Raw genomic sequence first — 18,865 nt, forward strand, 5'->3', positions numbered from 1 at the left:
TTTTTTGACTGGTATACGCCCACACAATTGTGTTGGGGTACGATGACACCATTCCAAGACACGAAAAGCTGCTTTTTAACATAATTGAAAAAAATATTTCACTCGTATTATAATTAATTATAGATCATATTTCATAGAAATCTGGTAACACTGGACAGTTACTTTTAACTGAAACATAAGATGGAATCCTGATTTTGTTTTAGAAGTAACATCATAGACTTAGTCATTCTAATTCGATCTTTAGCCCCAAGGTGCTAATGAAGGGAATGCCATGCAATCAGTGTGTTCTATGAACTTCCTCTCCCTCCCTCTCTGTGTCCAGGTGTAGCCCATGGCCTGGAGATCACGTCCCAGGGACCCACGTCCATAGAGAAGGCCAGCAGTGAGAGTGTCAAGCTGGATTGCCAGTTTTCTCTGGCCCCCGTGGACTCTGGCCCCCTGGACATCGAATGGAGCTTGCTGGCCTCCGATAACCAGAAAGAGGACAAAGTGGTGTGTGTTTAATGGGGTCCTTCCGAGTGGTGTTTGTTCTTTCATCCATGAAAAAGGGTTTGGGGGTTATTCCTGCTTTTGGTATGTCAGAATTCATCATATTGTGTCGGAACTATCCAGTGTTTCAACAGAAGTGTTATGTGAGAGCTGGGACAATAAACCAAAAATTACCGACATTGGCTTCCTTTTAGAGAAGCATTTTGCGTACGTCAGTAATTTTAGTTGATTTTGCTACACAACGTTCCTGTAGATTATTCTAAAACCATTATTTGGTCAACAGTAATAGTCTATGCATTATGTTGATTCTGCTATGAATGTATCTGCCTGTCCCTCTTTCACTGTCGGCTGCTGACTCTCACTCCCCCTCCCCACTGTGTGCACGGAGGAGGGCGAGATGCATTCTGAGAAGCACAAGATGCTATTGAGGGAAAAATACTGTTCTCTTTACAGAGAGGAGAGTCGCAGCTTTCTGTCAGTGTCTGTATATATAATGTATTTCTCACCTCTGGTTTTGATGCGCCTGCGGACCGAATAGGCCTACATCAACTAGCCTAGCAATGGAACGTCTAGCTAAGTGTTTTGAATTCCCACTTCCTCAGGTGGTGAGTAATGTAGCCTATAGTCCAATATGCACAAAGATGACGGCAAATTCTCTGAAGAGCCAAAAATATATCTGATCATTCTGGATCCTTTTTTTGACAGGTTGGACATCAAAATGCATGCATTTCCTGGACATGTTCGATGAAATACAATACATGACCAAAAGTATGTGGCCACCTGCTCGTCGAACATCTCATTCCAAAATCATGGGCATTAGTATGGAGTTTATTCCCCCTTTGCTGCTATAACAACCTCCACTCTTCTTCAAAGGCTTTCCACTAGATGTTGGAACATTGCTGCGGGGACTTGCTTCTATTCAGCCACAAGAGCATTAGTGAGGTTGGGCACTGATGTTGGGCGATTAGGCCTGGCTCACAGTCGGCGTTCCAATTCATCCCAAAGGTGTTCGATGGGGTTGAAATCAGGGCTCTGTGCAGGCCTGTCAAGTTCTTCCACACCGATCTCGACAAAGCATTTCTGTATGGGCCTCGCTTTGTCCATGGGGCATTATCATGCTGGAACAGGAAAGGGCCTTCCCAAAATTATTGCCACAAAGTTGGAAGCACATAATCGTCTAGAATGTCATTGTATGCTGTAGCATTAAGATTTCCCTTCACTAGAACTAAGGGGCCTAGCCCGAACCATGAAAAACAGCCCCAGACCATTATTCCTCCTCCACCAAACTTTAGAGTTCGCACTATGCATTTGGGAAGGTAGCGTTCTCCTAGTATCCGCCAAACACAGATTCATCCATCGGACTGCCTGATGGTGAAGCATGATTCATCATTCCAGAGAAGGCGTTTCCACTGCTCCAGAGTCCAATGGCGTTGAGCTTTACACCAAACCAGCCAACGTTTGGCATTGCGCATGGTGATCTTGGGCTTGTGTGCGGCTGCTCGGCCATGGAAACCCATTTCATGAAGCTCCCAACAAACAGTTATTGTGCTGACATTGCTTCCAGACTTCGTTTGGAACTTGGTAGTGAGGGTTGCAACTGAAGACAGATGATTTTTACGTTCTTCAGCACTCGGCGATCCCATTCTGTGAGCATGTGTGGCCTGCCACTTCGCGGCTGAGCCGTTGTTGCTCCTAGACATTTTTACTTCACAATAACAGCACTTATAGTTGACCGGGACAGCTTTGACGAACTGACTTGTTGGAAAGTTGGCATCCTATGATGGTGCCACGTTGAAAGTCACTGAGCTTTTCAGTAAGAACATTCTACTGCCAATGTTTGTCTATAGAGATTGCATTGTTGTGTGCTCAATTTTATACACTTGTCATCAACGGGTATGGCTGAAATAGCCAAATCCACTAATTTGAAGGCGTCCACATACTTTTTTATATATATACAGCTGAAGTCGGAAGTTTACATGCACTTAGGTTGGAGTCATTAAAACTAGTTTTTCAACCACTCCACAAATTTCTTGTTAACAAACTGTAGTTTTGGCAAGTCGGTTAGGACATCTACTTTGTACATGACACAAGTAATTTTTCCAACAATTGTTTACAGACAGACTATTTAACTTATAATTCACTGTATCACAATTCCAGTGGGTCAGAAGTCAACATACACTAAGTTGACTGTGCCTTTAAACAGCTTGGAAAATGACAGAAAATGTAATGACTTTAGAAGCTTCTGATAGGCTAATTGACATCATTTGAGTCAATTGGAGGTGTACCTGTGGATGTATTTCAAGGCCTACCTTCAAACTCAGTTCCTCTTTGCTTGACATCATGGGAAAATCAAAAGAAATCAGCCAAGACCTCAGAAAATAAATTGTAGACCTTCACAAGTCTGGTTCATCCTTGGCAGCAATTTCCAAACGCCTGAAGGTACCACGTTCATCTGTACAAGAATAGTACGCAAGTATAAACACCATGGGACCACGCAGCCGTCATACCGCTCAGAAAGGAGACGCGTTCTGTCCTGGAGATGAACGTACTTTGGTGCGAAAAGTGCAAATCAATCCCAGAACAGCAGCAAAGGACCTTGTGAAGATGCTGGAGGAAACAGATACAAAAGTATCTATATCCACAGTAAAACGAGTCCTATATCGACTTAACCTGAAAGGCTACTCGGCTTAAAAGCCACTGATCAAAAACCGGCATAAAAAAGCCAGACTACGGTTTGCAACTGCAAACCATTGGGACAAAGATCGTATTTTTTTGAGAAATGTCCTCTGGTCTGATGAAACAAAAATAGAACTGTTTGGCCATATCGACCATCATTATGTTTGGAGGAAAAAGAGGGAGGCTGGCAAGCCGAAGAACACCATCCCAACCATGAACCACGGGGGTGGCAGCTCCATGTTGTTGGGTGCTTTGCTGCAGGAGGGTCTGGTGCACTTCACAAAATAGATGGCATCATGAGAAGGACAATTGTGGATATATTGAAGCAACATCAAGACATCAGTCAGGAAGTTAAAGCTTGATCGCAAATGGGTCTTCCAAATGGACAATGACCCCAAGCATACTTCCAAAGTTGTGGCAAAATGGCTTAAGGACAACAAAGTCAAGGTATTGGAGTGGCCATCACAAAGCCCTGACCGCAATCCTATAGAAAATTTGTGGGCAGAACTGAAAAAGCATGTGAGCAAGGAGGCCTACAAATCTGACTCAGTTACACCAGCTCTGTCAGGAGGAATGGGCAAATAATTCACCCAACGTATTGTGGGAAGGTTGTGGAAGGCTACCTGAAACGTTTGACCCAAGTTAAACAATTTAAAGGCAATACACTCAATTAGTATTTGGTAGCATGTAAACTTCTGACCCACTGGGAATGTGATGAAATAAATCATTCTCTCTACTATTATTCTGACATTTCACATTCTTAAAATAGTGGTGATCCTAACTGACCTAAGACAGGGAATTTTTACTAGGATTAAATGTCAGGAATTGTGAAAAACTGAGTTTAAATGTATTTGGCTAAGGTGTATGTGAACTTCTTACTTCAACTTTATATATATACATATATCTCATCAAAAAAAGAAGCGTCCTCTCCCTCTCAACCAGATACTATTTTCAGCAAACTTAACATGTGTACATTTTTGTATGAACATAAGATTCAACAACTGAGACATAAACTGAACAAGTTCCACAGACATGTAACTAACAGAAATAGAATAATGTGTCCCTGAACAAAGGGGGGTCAAAATCAAAAGTAGCAGTCAGTATCTGGTGTGGCCACCAGCTGCATTAAGTACTGCAGTGCATCTCCTCCTCATGGACTGCACCAGATTTGCCAGTTCTTGCTGGGAGATGTTACCCCGCTCGTCCACCAAGGCACCTGCAAGTTCCCGGACATTTCTGGGGGGAATGGCCCTTGCCCTCACCCTCCGATCCAACAGGTCCCAGACGTGCTCAATGGGATTGAGATCCGGGCTCTTCGCTGGCCACGGCAGAACACAGACATTCCTGTCTTGCAGGAAATCACGCACAGAACGAGCAGTATGGCTGGTGGCATTGTCATGCTGGAGGGTCATGTCAGGATGAGCCTGCAGGAAGGTTACCACATGAGGGAGGAGGATGTCTTCCATGTAACGCACAGCGTTGAGATTGCCAGCAATGACAACAAGCTCAGTACGATGATGCTGTTACACACCGCCCCAGACCATGATGGACCCTCCACCTCCAAATCGATCCCTCTCCAGAGTACAGGCCTCAGTGTAACGCTCATTCCTTCGACGATAAACACAATGCCGACCATCACCCCTGGTGAGACAAAACCGCGACTCATCAGTGAAGAGCACTTTTTGCCAGTCCTGTCTGGTCCAGCGACGGTGGGTTTGTGCCCATAGGCAAAGTTGTTACCGGTGATGTCTGGTGAGGACCTGCCTTACAACATGCCTACATGCCCTCAGTCCAGCCTCTCTGCCTATTGCGGACAGTCTGAGAACTGATGGAGGGATTGTGCGTTCCTGGTGTAACTCGGGCAGTTGTTGTTGCCATCCTGTGCCTGTCCCGCAGGTGTGATGTTCGGATGTACCGATCCTGTGCAGGTGTTACACGTGGTCTGCCACTGCGAGGACGATCAGCTGTTCGTCCTATCTCCCTGTAGCGCGGTCTTAGGCAGTATGTACATTGCAATTTATTGCCCTGGCCACATCTGCAGTCCTCATGCCTCCTTGCAGCATGCCTAAGGCACATTCACGCAGATGAGCAGGGACCCTGGGCATCTTTCTTTTGGTGTTTTTCAGAGTCAGTAGAAAGGCCTCTTTAGTGTCCTAAGTTTTCATAACTGCGACCTTAATTGCCTACCGTCTGTAAGCTGTTAGTGTCTTAACGACCGTTCCACAGGTGCATGTTCATTAATTGTTTATGGTTCATTGAACAAGCATGGGAAGCAGTGTTTAAACCCTTTACAATGAAGATCTGTGAAGTTAGATTTGTAAAAATTCAAATTTCTCTGAAAGACAGGATCCTGAAAAAGGGACATTTCTTTTTTTGCTGAGTTTATATGTAGCATTTAATCATAGTCTAAGGCTACCATCTGTTGTCTTTCTTGGCACTGGAAAAAAAAATTCTAGCCAGGGATAAGCAACTAGATTCAGCCGCGGGACGATTGTTTTATTCTTGAGTGGATGGTCGGGGGGCCGGAACATAAATAAAATCACTGGCTGCCAGTTGTGGAACCCTGGTCTAGAGCCCTGCCGCTAATGTAAAGTAATCTTCCATTAAAACATTTTCTTTGTTGTTGTATTTGTTGTTATCTTCATCACTTTTTGTCCATATCGGCCAGCTCTAGCACCCCCCCCCACATTTTTTTTTAAAAATGGTTATGGCACAAAATATTTCTATATATCACTAAATGGATTTGTGTCCTTTAACGCCCAGCTCTGTAATGCCAGTGTTAGTGTTATTTCATAAGTAGCAACCTTAACTCTATGGTTAACCGGAGCCATATACCATATGTGTTGCTCTATGGCGCTGTGGTTAACTATCTGTTTTTAATGAAACACTATCATGTCAACTTTGATACAGTGCCTGTCAGTTGAGAAGTAAAAGGGAGATGTCAGGTTTTGTTCCTTTTTGTTAACCGTCGATGGAACCCTTCAGTTCTCTTATATGTGTGGGAATGGAAAACTCCCACACAACCCCCATGACTATAAAAACAGCAGTTCATCTTTTACTTGGTGCATGTTTTTAAAGCGTTATAAAATATCCCACATGGGTTTGAGTGTGTGGCATCGCTCTCTCAGTGTGTGCAAGCGTGCACTGTGCACGCTCGTTAGTGCGTGAGAAGGGGTTTGTGGGGGTGTGTCGGTTGGCTCTCGTGACCTCACCCACCTGCTCTCTGCATGGTACCTCTATTGAGTGGAATGCCACCTTCCAGCCATGCTGTGAGAACCCAGCAGCTCTGTGTACAGGCCGCGTCATCCCTCTGTAGTCTGGAGGTATGGGGTACACAGGGCTGCTGAGAGAATAGACAGATCCACATAGCCCATGCATTGCCTGAGGGCATGTAGCTAGAAGCTTATAGAGGGATAGATGGCCTCACTCCAGGCCTCTGAATGGTGGGGGAGTCTCTCCTGTGTCTCTCCGTTCCACTCCTCCGCTGGTGATGCCTCTGCATCCTCTCTCTCTCTCTCTCTCTCTCTCTCTCTCTCTCTCTCTCTCTCTTTGTCCCCCATGACCTGAGTTTTCATGTCCAGGGCTAGAAGAAGATCAGTAAGAGCCCTTCATTAGCTGTCCCTCTCACCATTCCTCCCTGGCTCCTACTTCCAGCCCAACCCTGCTCTCTCCTCTCCCTCCATTGTCTCTGCTAAAAAATATAAATATATATAATGTAATTGGGGAGCAGTGCCTCAGGAGAGCTCTATTTGTTTTTGACCTACTTAATTTTATTTAGAATGGGAACCACTGATGATTAATTGGGAGGGGTGGGGGTGGAAGAAGTGGCGTATTTCCCAATAAATAACATTATTATTATAGAGCCGTCATTGTACTCCCCAGGTTTGGCGTTTCTGTGTAAAGACTACAATGCTCATGTGGATATAACTGTAGAAGCCAGTTGTGGGTGGTTTTCCATTTGTGGTCTACCTCCTCCTCTCTAGTTGTACTCAGCTGTAAACATGTTTTGAATGTTCCATACTCAGAGTTTAGCTTCACTGCTCATTATTTTTGTTTTGTCGTTCATTGCGCCTCAAACCGTCTCCAATCTTTTACAAGGGTCACAATCTCACCAGACCATTTCTTCATTCACAACGGCCAAGTTTCTATCTTCCTCTGAGCGGGTAGATATTAATTGACCAATCAGAGGGACACTCAGTGCATAGACAGACAAACACACGCACACAGCCTACTTGCGCCCTGGTGGGGTGATGTCATGTGTATTATCAGTAATTAGTGGCCTGTTAAGTTCAGTGGCTGCAGGGCTGGCTTGGTGTATGTGACAGTGCCCAGTAGGATTAGTGCTGGCAAACCAGAGCTGGGGCTACACTGTACTGGCAGGCTGGACTACTGGATGTCCAGAGAGCGAGAAGGGGAGGGGTGATGATGGGGCTGGGGCTACACTACTGGCAGGCTGGACTACTGGATGTGTGGTACTGATCTACTCTGCTGGAAGGGGGGAGGAGATGGAGGGAGAGTAGAGGATGGGATATATGACAAAAGGAGATAAGGGGAAGTAGCAAAGGAGAGGGAGTGGAGGAGAGCGTGGGATAAGAGAGGAGAGGATGGAATGGGAGGCGTGAAGAAGATATTGAGTGTAGAGGCAGACGGGAGGGGGCGGACCCTTTACATACCACTCCCTATGACAGACTACTTTGAGTTTGCACAGTTGTATTTCTGAAGTAGGGAAACAACAATGCACTGCTTGCATCAGATAATTAATTTAGAGATTTGGGAGTTGTGGTCTGTATATCCCTACATATCCGAATTCAGGGAATAAGTGAACCATAGCTAATGCACCTCTTTGTTGGCCTGAAATGAAGAAATGCCATGCCTACAGTAAGAGATAATTAGCATTTAGCGCTCATCACGGGGACATTACAGATAGGCTGGAAGCAGGGTGCGACCTGAGTATTGTATTCTCAACTACGATAATGGTAACTACAGTCATGAAAATACATTAATGATAGTTGCCTTCAGCGCTATATTCTCAAGGTTAGCTGGGAGAATGGAACGGTAGCTAGCTGCTTCAAATTCCTGGTGGACTGATAAAGGTTTGTGTCCTTGAGGAAAGCACTAGAGCTTTGTTTACTGAAGAAAATCTGACATGAAAGTGTAGTGGTTCAGGTTAAACCTTGAGATTCAATTTGGAGCCACGGTACATTTCTGAAACTGACTATAGGGGCATGGCTGAGTCAGGAGAAAAGCCCGACTTTACCAAAGACGCAAGAACACTGTCGACAGAGTCAGACAGACCGGGACATTGAGTGTAGTGTACACAGGTGATGCCACTCCCTGTTTTGCCTCTCAAATTAGCCCCACCCTCTCCGTGCAGGGGAGTCACATGACGATGACCTCATCTTTAAATGGCCCCATGTAAGTAACCGAACCTTTGTCTCACTCCTGGTGCTGCTACAGCCAGTATAATAGAGGTTGTTTCCCTTTTGCGCTTTTTTACTATTTTCTTTATTAGTTCAATACTATTTAAGGTGACTTTAAATGTCCACAAAGGTGCCACCCTACAATGTACTATTATAATTATGTGAAGAGGTCCCTTAATATTTGTCCTCAGAGACTTTCAGTCTGACCTCACCAGATGGATACTGTAGTACTGGTCTACCTGTTCTGAATCAGAACTCAGGAATGAACGTGTCCTTGTTTTCAACTCCGCTTGTCTGGTTCTCTGCTCACTAACGTCTGCCCTTTGATTTCCAGTACGTAGGCCCTCTTGGAGTTTTTATAGGATTTGTTTTATTGAGCCACGTTATTACATGTGGTATGTACAAGATTGTAGTCTGTGTGTGTCTGAGATTGTGTCTCAGTGTGAGAGGGAGTGCTTGTTGCCTGTCTACCCCAGTGCCTCAGGCAATTTAATTTCCTCTCCTCCACCTTCTCCCATCGCTTTGTTATTGCTGCCGTTGCTCTGATCCCAGTGAAGTTAGTTTGAGGGCTCCACGTCTCCTGGGATCCAGGTGGAATGCATTACGGTTTACGTGGCTAATAGGTACAAGATGTAGCTTAGCCTACACAGCCTTGGCAGCCCTGCCGTGGGGTCAACAACAAGGCTCCCCAGCCGAGCTGTTAGACATCTCACAGCCCACCATCCCTCCGGTTCTCTTTCTCTTTGTTTTCTTTTCTCTCGCTCCCTCACAGCCCACCGTCTTTCCGTTCTGTTCGTCTCTCTTTCTTTGTTTTCTCTTCCCTTCCTCTCTCCCTTGGCGCTTGCTGCTACCTCTGTGTTCATTAGGAGGCCTACTCAGTTTTTCCTCTACTCTCCTCCAGTGCGTGTGTATGATGGTGATCACTGCACACAACACAAGCCCCCTCTCTGACAAGCTCCATGGAAAATGTAGAATATTATGCCTACCTACGTGTATGTGTTGTCTGCCTGCGATGTGAGAGAATTGTTTGGCCCTCCCTCCTCCTTTCCCTCCTTCGTGCCGTGGTTGTGGTGTTTTGTTTACTTTGCCTCCGTGCTGCTCGTGTGCGGCTCGTTGTCCGTTGGCTCCACCTTGACTCCATCTTCTGGCTTCTCCTCTGAGCGCTGTGTCGGAGGGGAGGGGGAGAGACAGACGGGGGTAGGGGAAGTGAAGGTAGGGCTGGGGGCTGCTGCTGAGCTCAGGTCATAGCGCTCTCTCTATGTCTCTGTTGACACAGCAGGTGTTGCTTTGACTCCACAGTAGGGCTTTGTTTGTTCCATGCCATACCTCAGCAGCACAGAAAGGAAAGGTCAAAAACAAGCCAGAGCCAGGCATAGGACATTAGGGAGATAACAATACACTGACTCTTCATTTCAGTGTCTGTTGTTTTAGTAAACAGAGACAGGGGGTGGGCTTTGCACTCACTCTTAATAACCAGCTTTGACTTGGATTATTCATCCAGGCTTGTTTTTCTGAAAAGTTGTAACTCCTTTACACCCAGCTATCTCCCTCTAATTCTCGGTCTATTCCCTCTCTTTCCCTCCCTCATTTTCTCTTCCTCCCTCCACCCCCAGGTGATCCTGTACTCTGGGGACAGGGCCTATGAGGACTACTACCCTGCAGTGAAGGGGCGGGCCCACTTCAACTCACCCGACCCGAAGAATGGCGATGCTTCCATCAACCTGACTGGTCTGAAGTCCTCAGACACGGGGACCTACCAGTGCAAGGTGAAGAAGGCCCCGGGCATCCGCAGCAGAAAGATGCTACTGACCGTCATGGGTGAGTGGGTTGCCATGGGTGACATTTTTACATTTTAAACAGCCGCTACTCTGCTATCTACAGTTGAAGTCAGAAGTTTACATACACCTTAGCCAAATATATTTAACCTCAGTTTTTCACAATTCCTGACATTTAATCCTAGTAAAAATTCCTTGGTTAGGTCAGTTAGGATCACTTTATTTTAAGAATTTGAAATGTCAGAATATTAGTAGAGTATTTATTTAATCACATTCCCAGTGGGTCAGAAGTTTACATACACTCAATTAGTATTTGGTAGCATTGCCTTTTAAATTGTTCAACTTGGGTCAAACGTTTCGGGTAGCCTTCCACAAATTTCCCACAATAGGTTGGGTGGATTTTGGCCCATTCCTCCCGACAAAGCTGGTGTAACTGAGTCAGGTTTGTAAGCCTCCCTGCTCGCACACGCTTTTTCAGTTCTGCCCACATATTTTCTATGGGATTGAGGTCAGGGCTTTGTGATGGCCACTCCAATACCTTGACTTTGTTGTCCTTAAGCCATTTTGCCACAACTTTGGAAGTATGCTTGGGGTCATTGTACATTTGGAAGACCCATTTGCGACCAAGCTTTAACTTCCTGACTGATGTCTTGAGATGTTGCTTCAATATATCCACATAATTTTTTTACCTAATGATGCCATCTATTTTGTGAAGTGCACCAGACCCTCCTGCAGCAAAGCACCCCCACTACATGATGCTGCCACCCCCGTTCTTCACGGTTGGGATGGTGTTCTTCGGCTTGCAAACCTCCCCCTGTTTCCTCCAAACATAATGATGGTCATTATGGTCAAACAGTTCTATTTTTGTTTCATCAGACCAGAGGACATTTCTCCAAAAAATACCATGGTGTTTATACTTGCGTACTATTGTTTGTACAGATGAACGTGGTACCTTCAGGCATTTGGAAATCGCTCCCAAGGATGAACCAGACTTGTGGAGGTCTACAATTTTTTTTCTGAGGTCTTGGCTGATTTCTTTTGATTTTCCCATGATGTCAAGCAAAGAGGCACTGAGTTTGAAGGTAGGCCTTGAAATACATCCACAGGTACACCTTCAATTGACTCAATTAGCCTATCAGAAGCTTCTAAAGCCATGACATAATTTTCTGTAATTTTCCAAGCTGTTTAAAGGCACAGTCAACTTAGTGTATGTAAACTTCTGACCCACTGGAATTGTGATACAGTGAATTGTAAGTGAAGTAATCTGTCTGTAAATAATTGTTGGAAAAATTACTTGTCATGGTCAAAGTAGATGTCCTAACCGACTTGCCAAAGCTTTCGTTTGTTAACAAGAAATGTGTGGAGTGGTTGAAAAACGAGTTTTAATAACTCCAACCTAAGTGCATGTAAATTTCCGACTTCAACTGTATCTGTTCAGTAAAAACTCCAAGCATAATGCCTTTTAAATGGTGCATGTGGCTGACTAGATAAGTGTTTATGTAATACCCCTCTAGAATGGCGTGGTGATATGTTTAATATTCCTAGTAGTGTGTATTGATCTAGCATTTTCCTTGATATTGCAATCCCATTCGATCCATACACGTTAGGGAAATGGCTGTCAATATAGATGACATCAAAATAGCCTACTAAATGTAGTAAAGTGTTGTAAAATGTACATTAATGCTGCCTTGTTCTGAAATGATGTATGCTAAGTGTTTTGCTTTGCCATTAAGTGATGGTGTGATTGATGAGCATCACACATAATGTAATGTCGCCTCAGCCAGCTGTTTCGTTGTTGCTAAGTGACAGTAAAGTAGTGTAAAATGAAGTGATACGGGCCTTATGACAGCCACTCAACTAGCCAACCGCGTATCATACATGACAGTGGGTATAGAATAGGCAGAACATTCATAGTGATGTCTGCGCAAACAGACTTGCCGTGTATGGCTGCTCGGTGAGTCAACTTTACTCTGAACATACAGAAACTCTGTCACTCAACCAGTCAGCATATTTACATATGAAAAGCAGTGTGGGCTGACGGCTGTGGTCAAACAACATATTATTATTAGAGCCCTGCACTGATGAAGGATTTCTCATAAACGATGTGTTTGCCTGAATAAAATGTGATTAGGACACAGTTGTTTTCCTGGTTAACCACATCTCTCTACTGAAAAACTGGTTTTGTGACATGATCTGTTGGTGTTATATTTACCTTCCTTTACCAGGAACTAGACAAAAACAACCTGTCTTTTTAGCCATTCCTTTACACCAGCAAGGCTTGCTCGAAGCCTCTCAGGTCTACAGGAAGGAAGGTTAGATTTGTTCAGTGTACCTGAGCCAGCCAAGGAGAGATGGGCTTGAGCAAATACCTAGGCAGGCCGATGGTGATGGTCCTTAGGGAGCTGTGCAGAGGAATTTCTTGGCCACAGAGCTGGTCATCTTGTGTCTTTACTAGTTTAGTGCCGCCGTCTGGTAGTGGGTCTGACAGGCCTAAAGGCATTGACCCCTGCGGCAGAGCTATTCCTGTTCTAGAGGAGAGCAGTGTGACAAGGAGACAGGAAGACATCTTGCCTGCGCCGCAGTTTACCTTCAGGTCAATATCGTCACCAGAACGTAAATGCTCCCGAGCGCATTGGCAGGGACGGACACGGTCACACACTCTCAGGAAGTAGACACACACACATACACACACACACAGGGGCATTTGTCCTGAGTGCAGGTAACGTTAGAAGCTGTGTGTGTGTTGTGTCCCTGTATGAAGATCGACAGTGAAGGTAACAGAAGGAGAGGGCACACCTGCAGTCAGTACAGCACACCTGCAGTCAGTACAGCACACCGGACAGGCATGTCAGCAACCCTCGCAACCGATCAGTGTCTGCCGCTACCTCACTACAGCTTTCGGCAGCCAATCACAATTCCTCTCTCCCTGGCCTTAGTCCCAATCACTATCTCATTAGCCATACGCCACTACAGTATTTAACATGCCAATCGCTCCCTGACCTGAGTCCAAACAACCAATCAGCCCTGCCTAGACCTCTCTAAAGCCAATCTTTCTGTCTCCCTGGCCTCAGTCCCAACCGATCCCTCATTGTCTTTATAGCCACCCTATTGTGGTCTACCACAATGTATCACTCTCCCTCTATCTATACTGTGTCCTATCAGTACCTCAATGTAGTCCAGCACAGCCAATACATCTCCTTATCTTCAGCACTTCATATTACACCACATCCATATAGTCCACCACAACCAATCTCACACTCTCTACAGTATCTGTCTCAATACATTATTTTTCTCTTTTTACCTCCTCTCGTTTGTATCACCCCCCCGGTCCATCAGCACTTCCATTTCTCCTCCCCTCTCTCGTTCTGTCTATCCTGACCCCTGCCTTTTAGTGCAGCGCCCAGCCCATACTAATCTATGGGCTGCCGTGTCCCACAGGACAGGGCTGTCTGGTGTTAATCCACATGGTTCTGCCTGATAAGTCCCTGATCTCCCCTCCCTCTCCCCTCCCTCTCCTCTCTCTCCCCTCCCTTTCCCTGGGCTTTGTTGTTACAGCGCCCATTACCAAACCATGATGTCAGCGCTCTAGCACAAAGCTCTATCCGAGAGACACACGGCGAGAGCGAGAGATGCACACAGAGAGAGACAGAGCGATATACACACAGGCGCACACACACATTCACACACGGCCAATCAGGCTTCCTAAAGACGACAATATTCAGAATGCCCCTTCACCTTCCACCCCTGGCTTAGTACCCATACCTCATCCCACCCCCATCTCTCCTCTCCAGCAGACAGACAGACAGTGAGTTCAGTTGGTCTGTTCATCTTTGACTTGCACTGGATCTGGCCTGGTTTCAATTTGGAGCTTTGTTTGCTTTTGAATTCTCATCTCATCTCCTGCCAACAGACTGAGGAAATTGTTTGCGTACCCTTGGCTTTCCCAGAGAGGCCCTACCCCGTGTGTGTGTGTGTGTGTGTGTGTGTGTGCACGTCACTCTCCAATCTTCATCATCTTTAGTGACAGCACCTGTAATGACAGCAGCTGTATCAATTACCCTGATTACTGCTCTCATTATGCTGATGACTGCTGCTATGAAGGACACACACACACACACACAGAGAGAGCTCAGCAACCTGCCAGGGGGGTGTGCATTGGAAAATCAGGAAGGGTTTGTGTAGCTTCAAGCTAATTTCTGTTTTCCGCCATGTATGCCATCTCTAATAGCTTATGCCCTCTCCCCCTCCTCCCTCTCCCCTGGCAGTGAGGCCGTCCAAGCCCAGATGTTCTACTGAAGGCCCCACCCAGGAGGGTAAGGACGTGGTGCTGAGGTGTACATCCAGTGAGGGGACCAACCCCCTGCAGTACACCTGGGAGAAGACCAGCGACAGCAAGATTCTGCCTGCCTCAGCCGTGCTAGGTAACACACACAGGATGTAATTATACACAGAGTATACCAAACATTAGGAACACCTAATATTGAGTTGACCCAAGTTGGCTGGATGTCCTTTGGGTGATAGACCATTCTTGATACACACAGGAAACTGTTGAGCATGAAAAACCCAGCAGCATTGCAATGCAATATTTGACACAAACCGCCGGGCACCTACTACCATACCCCGTTCAAAGGCGCTTACATTTTTTGTCTTGCCCATTCACCTTCTGAATGAGACACAGTCCATGTCTCAATTGTCTCTAGGCGTTACAATCCTTCTTTAACCTGCCTCCTCAATCAGCTACACTGATTGAAGTGGATTTAACAGGTTACGTCAAAAGGGATCATAGCGTTCACCTGGATTCACCTGGTCAGTCTATGTCATGGAAAGAGGTGTTGTTAATATTTTCTATACTCAGTGTATTTATTGAAGATTTTCACAGAACACCATGTGGTTACACAAGTTTTCTCCATCCTCAGATGGGGCAGATGATTTCAAACAGAATGGATATTTACTGCCAACTCAAGTAAATGGACAGAAATGTTTCTGAAAGGTTTTTGGCTACTTGAACGTGCCCCTGTAACCTCTCCCCCTCTCTATGTCTGTAGACCCTGTGGGAGGCACCATGAATGTAAGGAACGCGTCCATCAGCTCCTCAGGAACCTACCGCTGCACTGCTAAGAACCGCGTGGGCATGGAGGAGTGTATTCTACAGCTTGGCATCACTCCCCGTGAGTCCCTCACCGCCCCCTGATTCACCTTTATCTGGTCTTTAATTGAAGACTATTAAAAAAATAGATATTTCTCAGGTGTGGATTTGTGCTTGGACCTGTATTGGCTGTAGTCAAGATGGTAGAATTGTGTAATTTTATCATGTATTTTTTTTTATTGATCTGTGGTCTAGCACCCAACACTGCTGGTATCATAGCTGGAGCCATCATCGCTGTGCTGCTGGCCCTCATCATCATCGCCATCGTCCTCTTCTGCTGCTGCCGCGCCCGCCACAGGAAGAAGTACGAGAAGGAGATCTCTTACGAGATCAGGTACGGTCACTGCATTATTACACCATTGTACAGCACTGGCATTAACTGCATCCAACTGCTATTAGATTAGATATGTGTTTGACATTTGCTTGACAAAAATGCACTGCGATAGAATGGCCAGACATAGTAAACATACACATTAATGAAGAACAACAGAAATGACAGCTTAATGACTTGACCCCTCCCTTCCCCATAACATAACTACCCCCCGCCCTCATATACTCAATATGACACATCCCCTTGGTGTCCAGGTCACTGAGCATTGCACATAATGTCATTGCACAACACTAACTTTCAATGTCCATGATTCCACATATAACAGTGTAGTATACAGTACATTACAACTATCTTAATAGCATTGTGGGAAGAGTGTATAGGTTCCTCTAAAGGTTGTCTTTTATTTCGGTAATTTGGCTGCTGTAGCCTGCAATAAATCAAAGCAAGCATGACCGTGCCATGTTCTCTGGCCCCAGCTCCTCCCCATCCGGTCACGCACACAGCAGAACACACGGGGAAAAGGTTGTCGCACCATCAGCGGTTTTCTCTTTTTTCCACTTCCTCAAATAAACGTCTGTGTTTATCAGTTTGGGTGGTTTATTTGTTCTGTGGATCCTGTGTCTGTACTGCCCAGCCCCCCTGGACACAGTGTTTCATCCACACAGCATCCTCCCTCTCTCTCTCTGTCCCTCTGTCTTTGGGTCTGCAAGCATCAGCCTGGACACTGTGTTTCATCCACACAGCATCCTCCCTCTCTCTCTCTCTGTCCCTCTGTCTTTGGGTCTGCAAGCATCAGCCTGGACACTGTCTATTTGCCTGGCAGCACAGTGGAGCACCATAAGAATTAGCCCAGTGAACTCTGTGTCTGTGTGCCCAGTCCTGACACACACACACACACACACACACACGGCGGCACGCATACAGACACTAATACACGCTTAGGGATATTAATGCACACACAAACACTTGTGCACACACATTTACCAACATATTCAAAGCCACTGGCCCCTCAGGCTCAGTTTGATTGAGCTCTTTAATGGATTATTGCAGGTTATTATGTGTTAATTGTGTTGCTCTGGGAGTAGAAAGGGGTTGGTGGGAATGAATGTTGCTTAGTTACCACTGTTGAGAATCTTACTGTGGCTGATCAGAGCTGGCACAGCTAGAACTACATTCCATCGTCACTAGCTATAATCTTTTTCACTACCTTTCACCCACTCTGTCTGTCCCTTCTCTCTCTCTCTCTCTCTTTCTCTCTCTCTCTCCCCCTCCCTCTTTCTGTCTCCTGTCTCTTTCACTCGACTCACCCTCTCTTTCAGTCAGTCAGTCTGTCCTCTCCCTTTTTCTGCCTGTCTCCTCTCTCTGTCTGTTTCTCTTTTTCACCCTCTCTTTCTGTCTCCCTATCCCAATCTGTCTCTCTCGGTCTTTCTCTTATATCTCATTGTTTATCTCTCTGACTCTGTCTAGCTGGACACCTAGGTGAAATCCCAAGTGAATGTGAAAGGGGAGTGGAAAAGCTTGTCTCTTGTTGTTTACATGCCCATCTCACTCTCTTTCCCCCCCTCTCAGAGAGGACGTTCCCCCTCCGAAGAGCCGCGTGTCGACGGCTCGCTCTTTCACCAGCGTGGGCAGCCAGCGTTCCTCCCTGGGCTCCATGTCCCCCTCCAACCTGCACGAGTACGCCCTCAAGCCCCAGTATGACAAGATCCCCTCCGTGGAGGAGTATGAGAGGCCCCCCAGCCACACACCCCTGCCACCGCCTGTCGCCAGCAAGATAGCCGGCCGTAACCTCAGCCGCATGGGCGGCATCCCCGTCATGATCCCCGCCCAAAACAAGGACGGCTCCATTGTGTAATGGAGAGAGAGAGAGAAGGAGAAAGGGAGGGGTGGGACTGGGGGACACTAGCCAGAGAGGAGATGGGGGGCTGGTCTGGCAACTGGAGAGATGGAGGGGTGGGACTGGGGGACACTAGCCAGAGAGGAGGTGGGGGGCTGGTCTGGCAACTGGAGAAATGGAGGGGTGGGACTGGGGGACACTAGCCAGAGAGGAGGTGGGGGGCTGGTCTGGCAACTGGAGAGATGGAGGGGTGGGACTGGGGGACACTAGCCAGAGAGGAGGTGGGGGGCTGGTCTGGCAACTGGAGAAATGAAGGGGTGGGACTGGGGGACACTAGCCAGAGAGGAGGTGGGGGGCTGGTCTGGCAACTGGAGAGATGGAGGGGTGGGACTGGGGGACACTAGCCAGAGAGGGGGTGGGGGGCTGGTCTGGCAACTGGAGAAATGGAGGGGTGGGACTGGGGGACACTAGCCAGAGAGGAGGTGGGGTGGCTGGGCTGGGGACTGGGCTGACTGATTTTATGTCCTCCACCACTCATCAGCTGTGGTGCCGTACTGAGGAGAAAAGAGATGCAGTACTGTACCATATCACATCAGGCCCACTATGAACTATTTACTGAAGGCAAAAAACAACAGAGCCTTTTATGAATTTTACTTCCTGATCTTTCTGACAAGCAGACACAAAAATACTAGGGTGGCTAGCTACATTTTAATGGTCAATTCAGAAAGGTTGCTTTGTACATAGTTGAATGCATGGTGATTTTTAATCTAGCTGGCCCTGTCCATAGAGATGTGTGCAGAGCCGACCAAGGTCTCTGATTGGCCTATGGTGGGTTTGTACTGTGAAAGTATGACAGCTGTATGCGTGTGTTTCTGGGTGTGGGAAATGTACAGTCCTACTCCACAGTCTTTGGATGAAATGCCAAAAATATAAATCAGACAAAAGTTTTTATCAAATCTCTCAGTAACATTTTTTAAAAATATTTTGCATATTTGACAATAACCCCTCCACACACACATTTGTTAAATCTATTTTAAGAATAGGGGTTGCTGAAGGGATTTAAGATTTCTGCTTTTCAAATGAGTTTGTTGTCATGTGGTTACCTTTATATAGATGTTCATTCCACTGGTTGGACTGGCTGGTGTAATGGGCATGTTTGCCAGCCCTGAGAGCACTTGACCAGTTGAATGG

The 18,865-nt window shown here is 46.2% G+C and overlaps 1 protein-coding gene across 1 annotated transcript in view; it reads left to right on the forward strand.

Moving 5' to 3' along the window:
- The window catches only part of LOC120045196 (coxsackievirus and adenovirus receptor homolog), a 58,033-nt gene extending 40,264 nt beyond the window's left edge, over positions 1 to 17,769 (forward strand). Inside the window, exons 2-7 of the mRNA XM_038990164.1 lie at positions 323 to 492; positions 10,199 to 10,403; positions 14,626 to 14,781; positions 15,406 to 15,528; positions 15,702 to 15,840; positions 17,407 to 17,769. Of these exons, the coding sequence (XP_038846092.1) occupies positions 323 to 492; positions 10,199 to 10,403; positions 14,626 to 14,781; positions 15,406 to 15,528; positions 15,702 to 15,840; positions 17,407 to 17,692 (1,079 nt within the window). The 3' untranslated portion in view covers positions 17,693 to 17,769. The remainder of the gene's footprint in view (positions 1 to 322; positions 493 to 10,198; positions 10,404 to 14,625; positions 14,782 to 15,405; positions 15,529 to 15,701; positions 15,841 to 17,406) is intronic.
- The last annotated feature ends 1,096 nt before the right edge of the window (positions 17,770 to 18,865 follow it).

The sequence above is a fragment of the Salvelinus namaycush genome, chromosome 3 (assembly GCF_016432855.1).
Source record: "Salvelinus namaycush isolate Seneca chromosome 3, SaNama_1.0, whole genome shotgun sequence".
Classification (NCBI taxonomy): domain Eukaryota; kingdom Metazoa; phylum Chordata; class Actinopteri; order Salmoniformes; family Salmonidae; genus Salvelinus; species Salvelinus namaycush.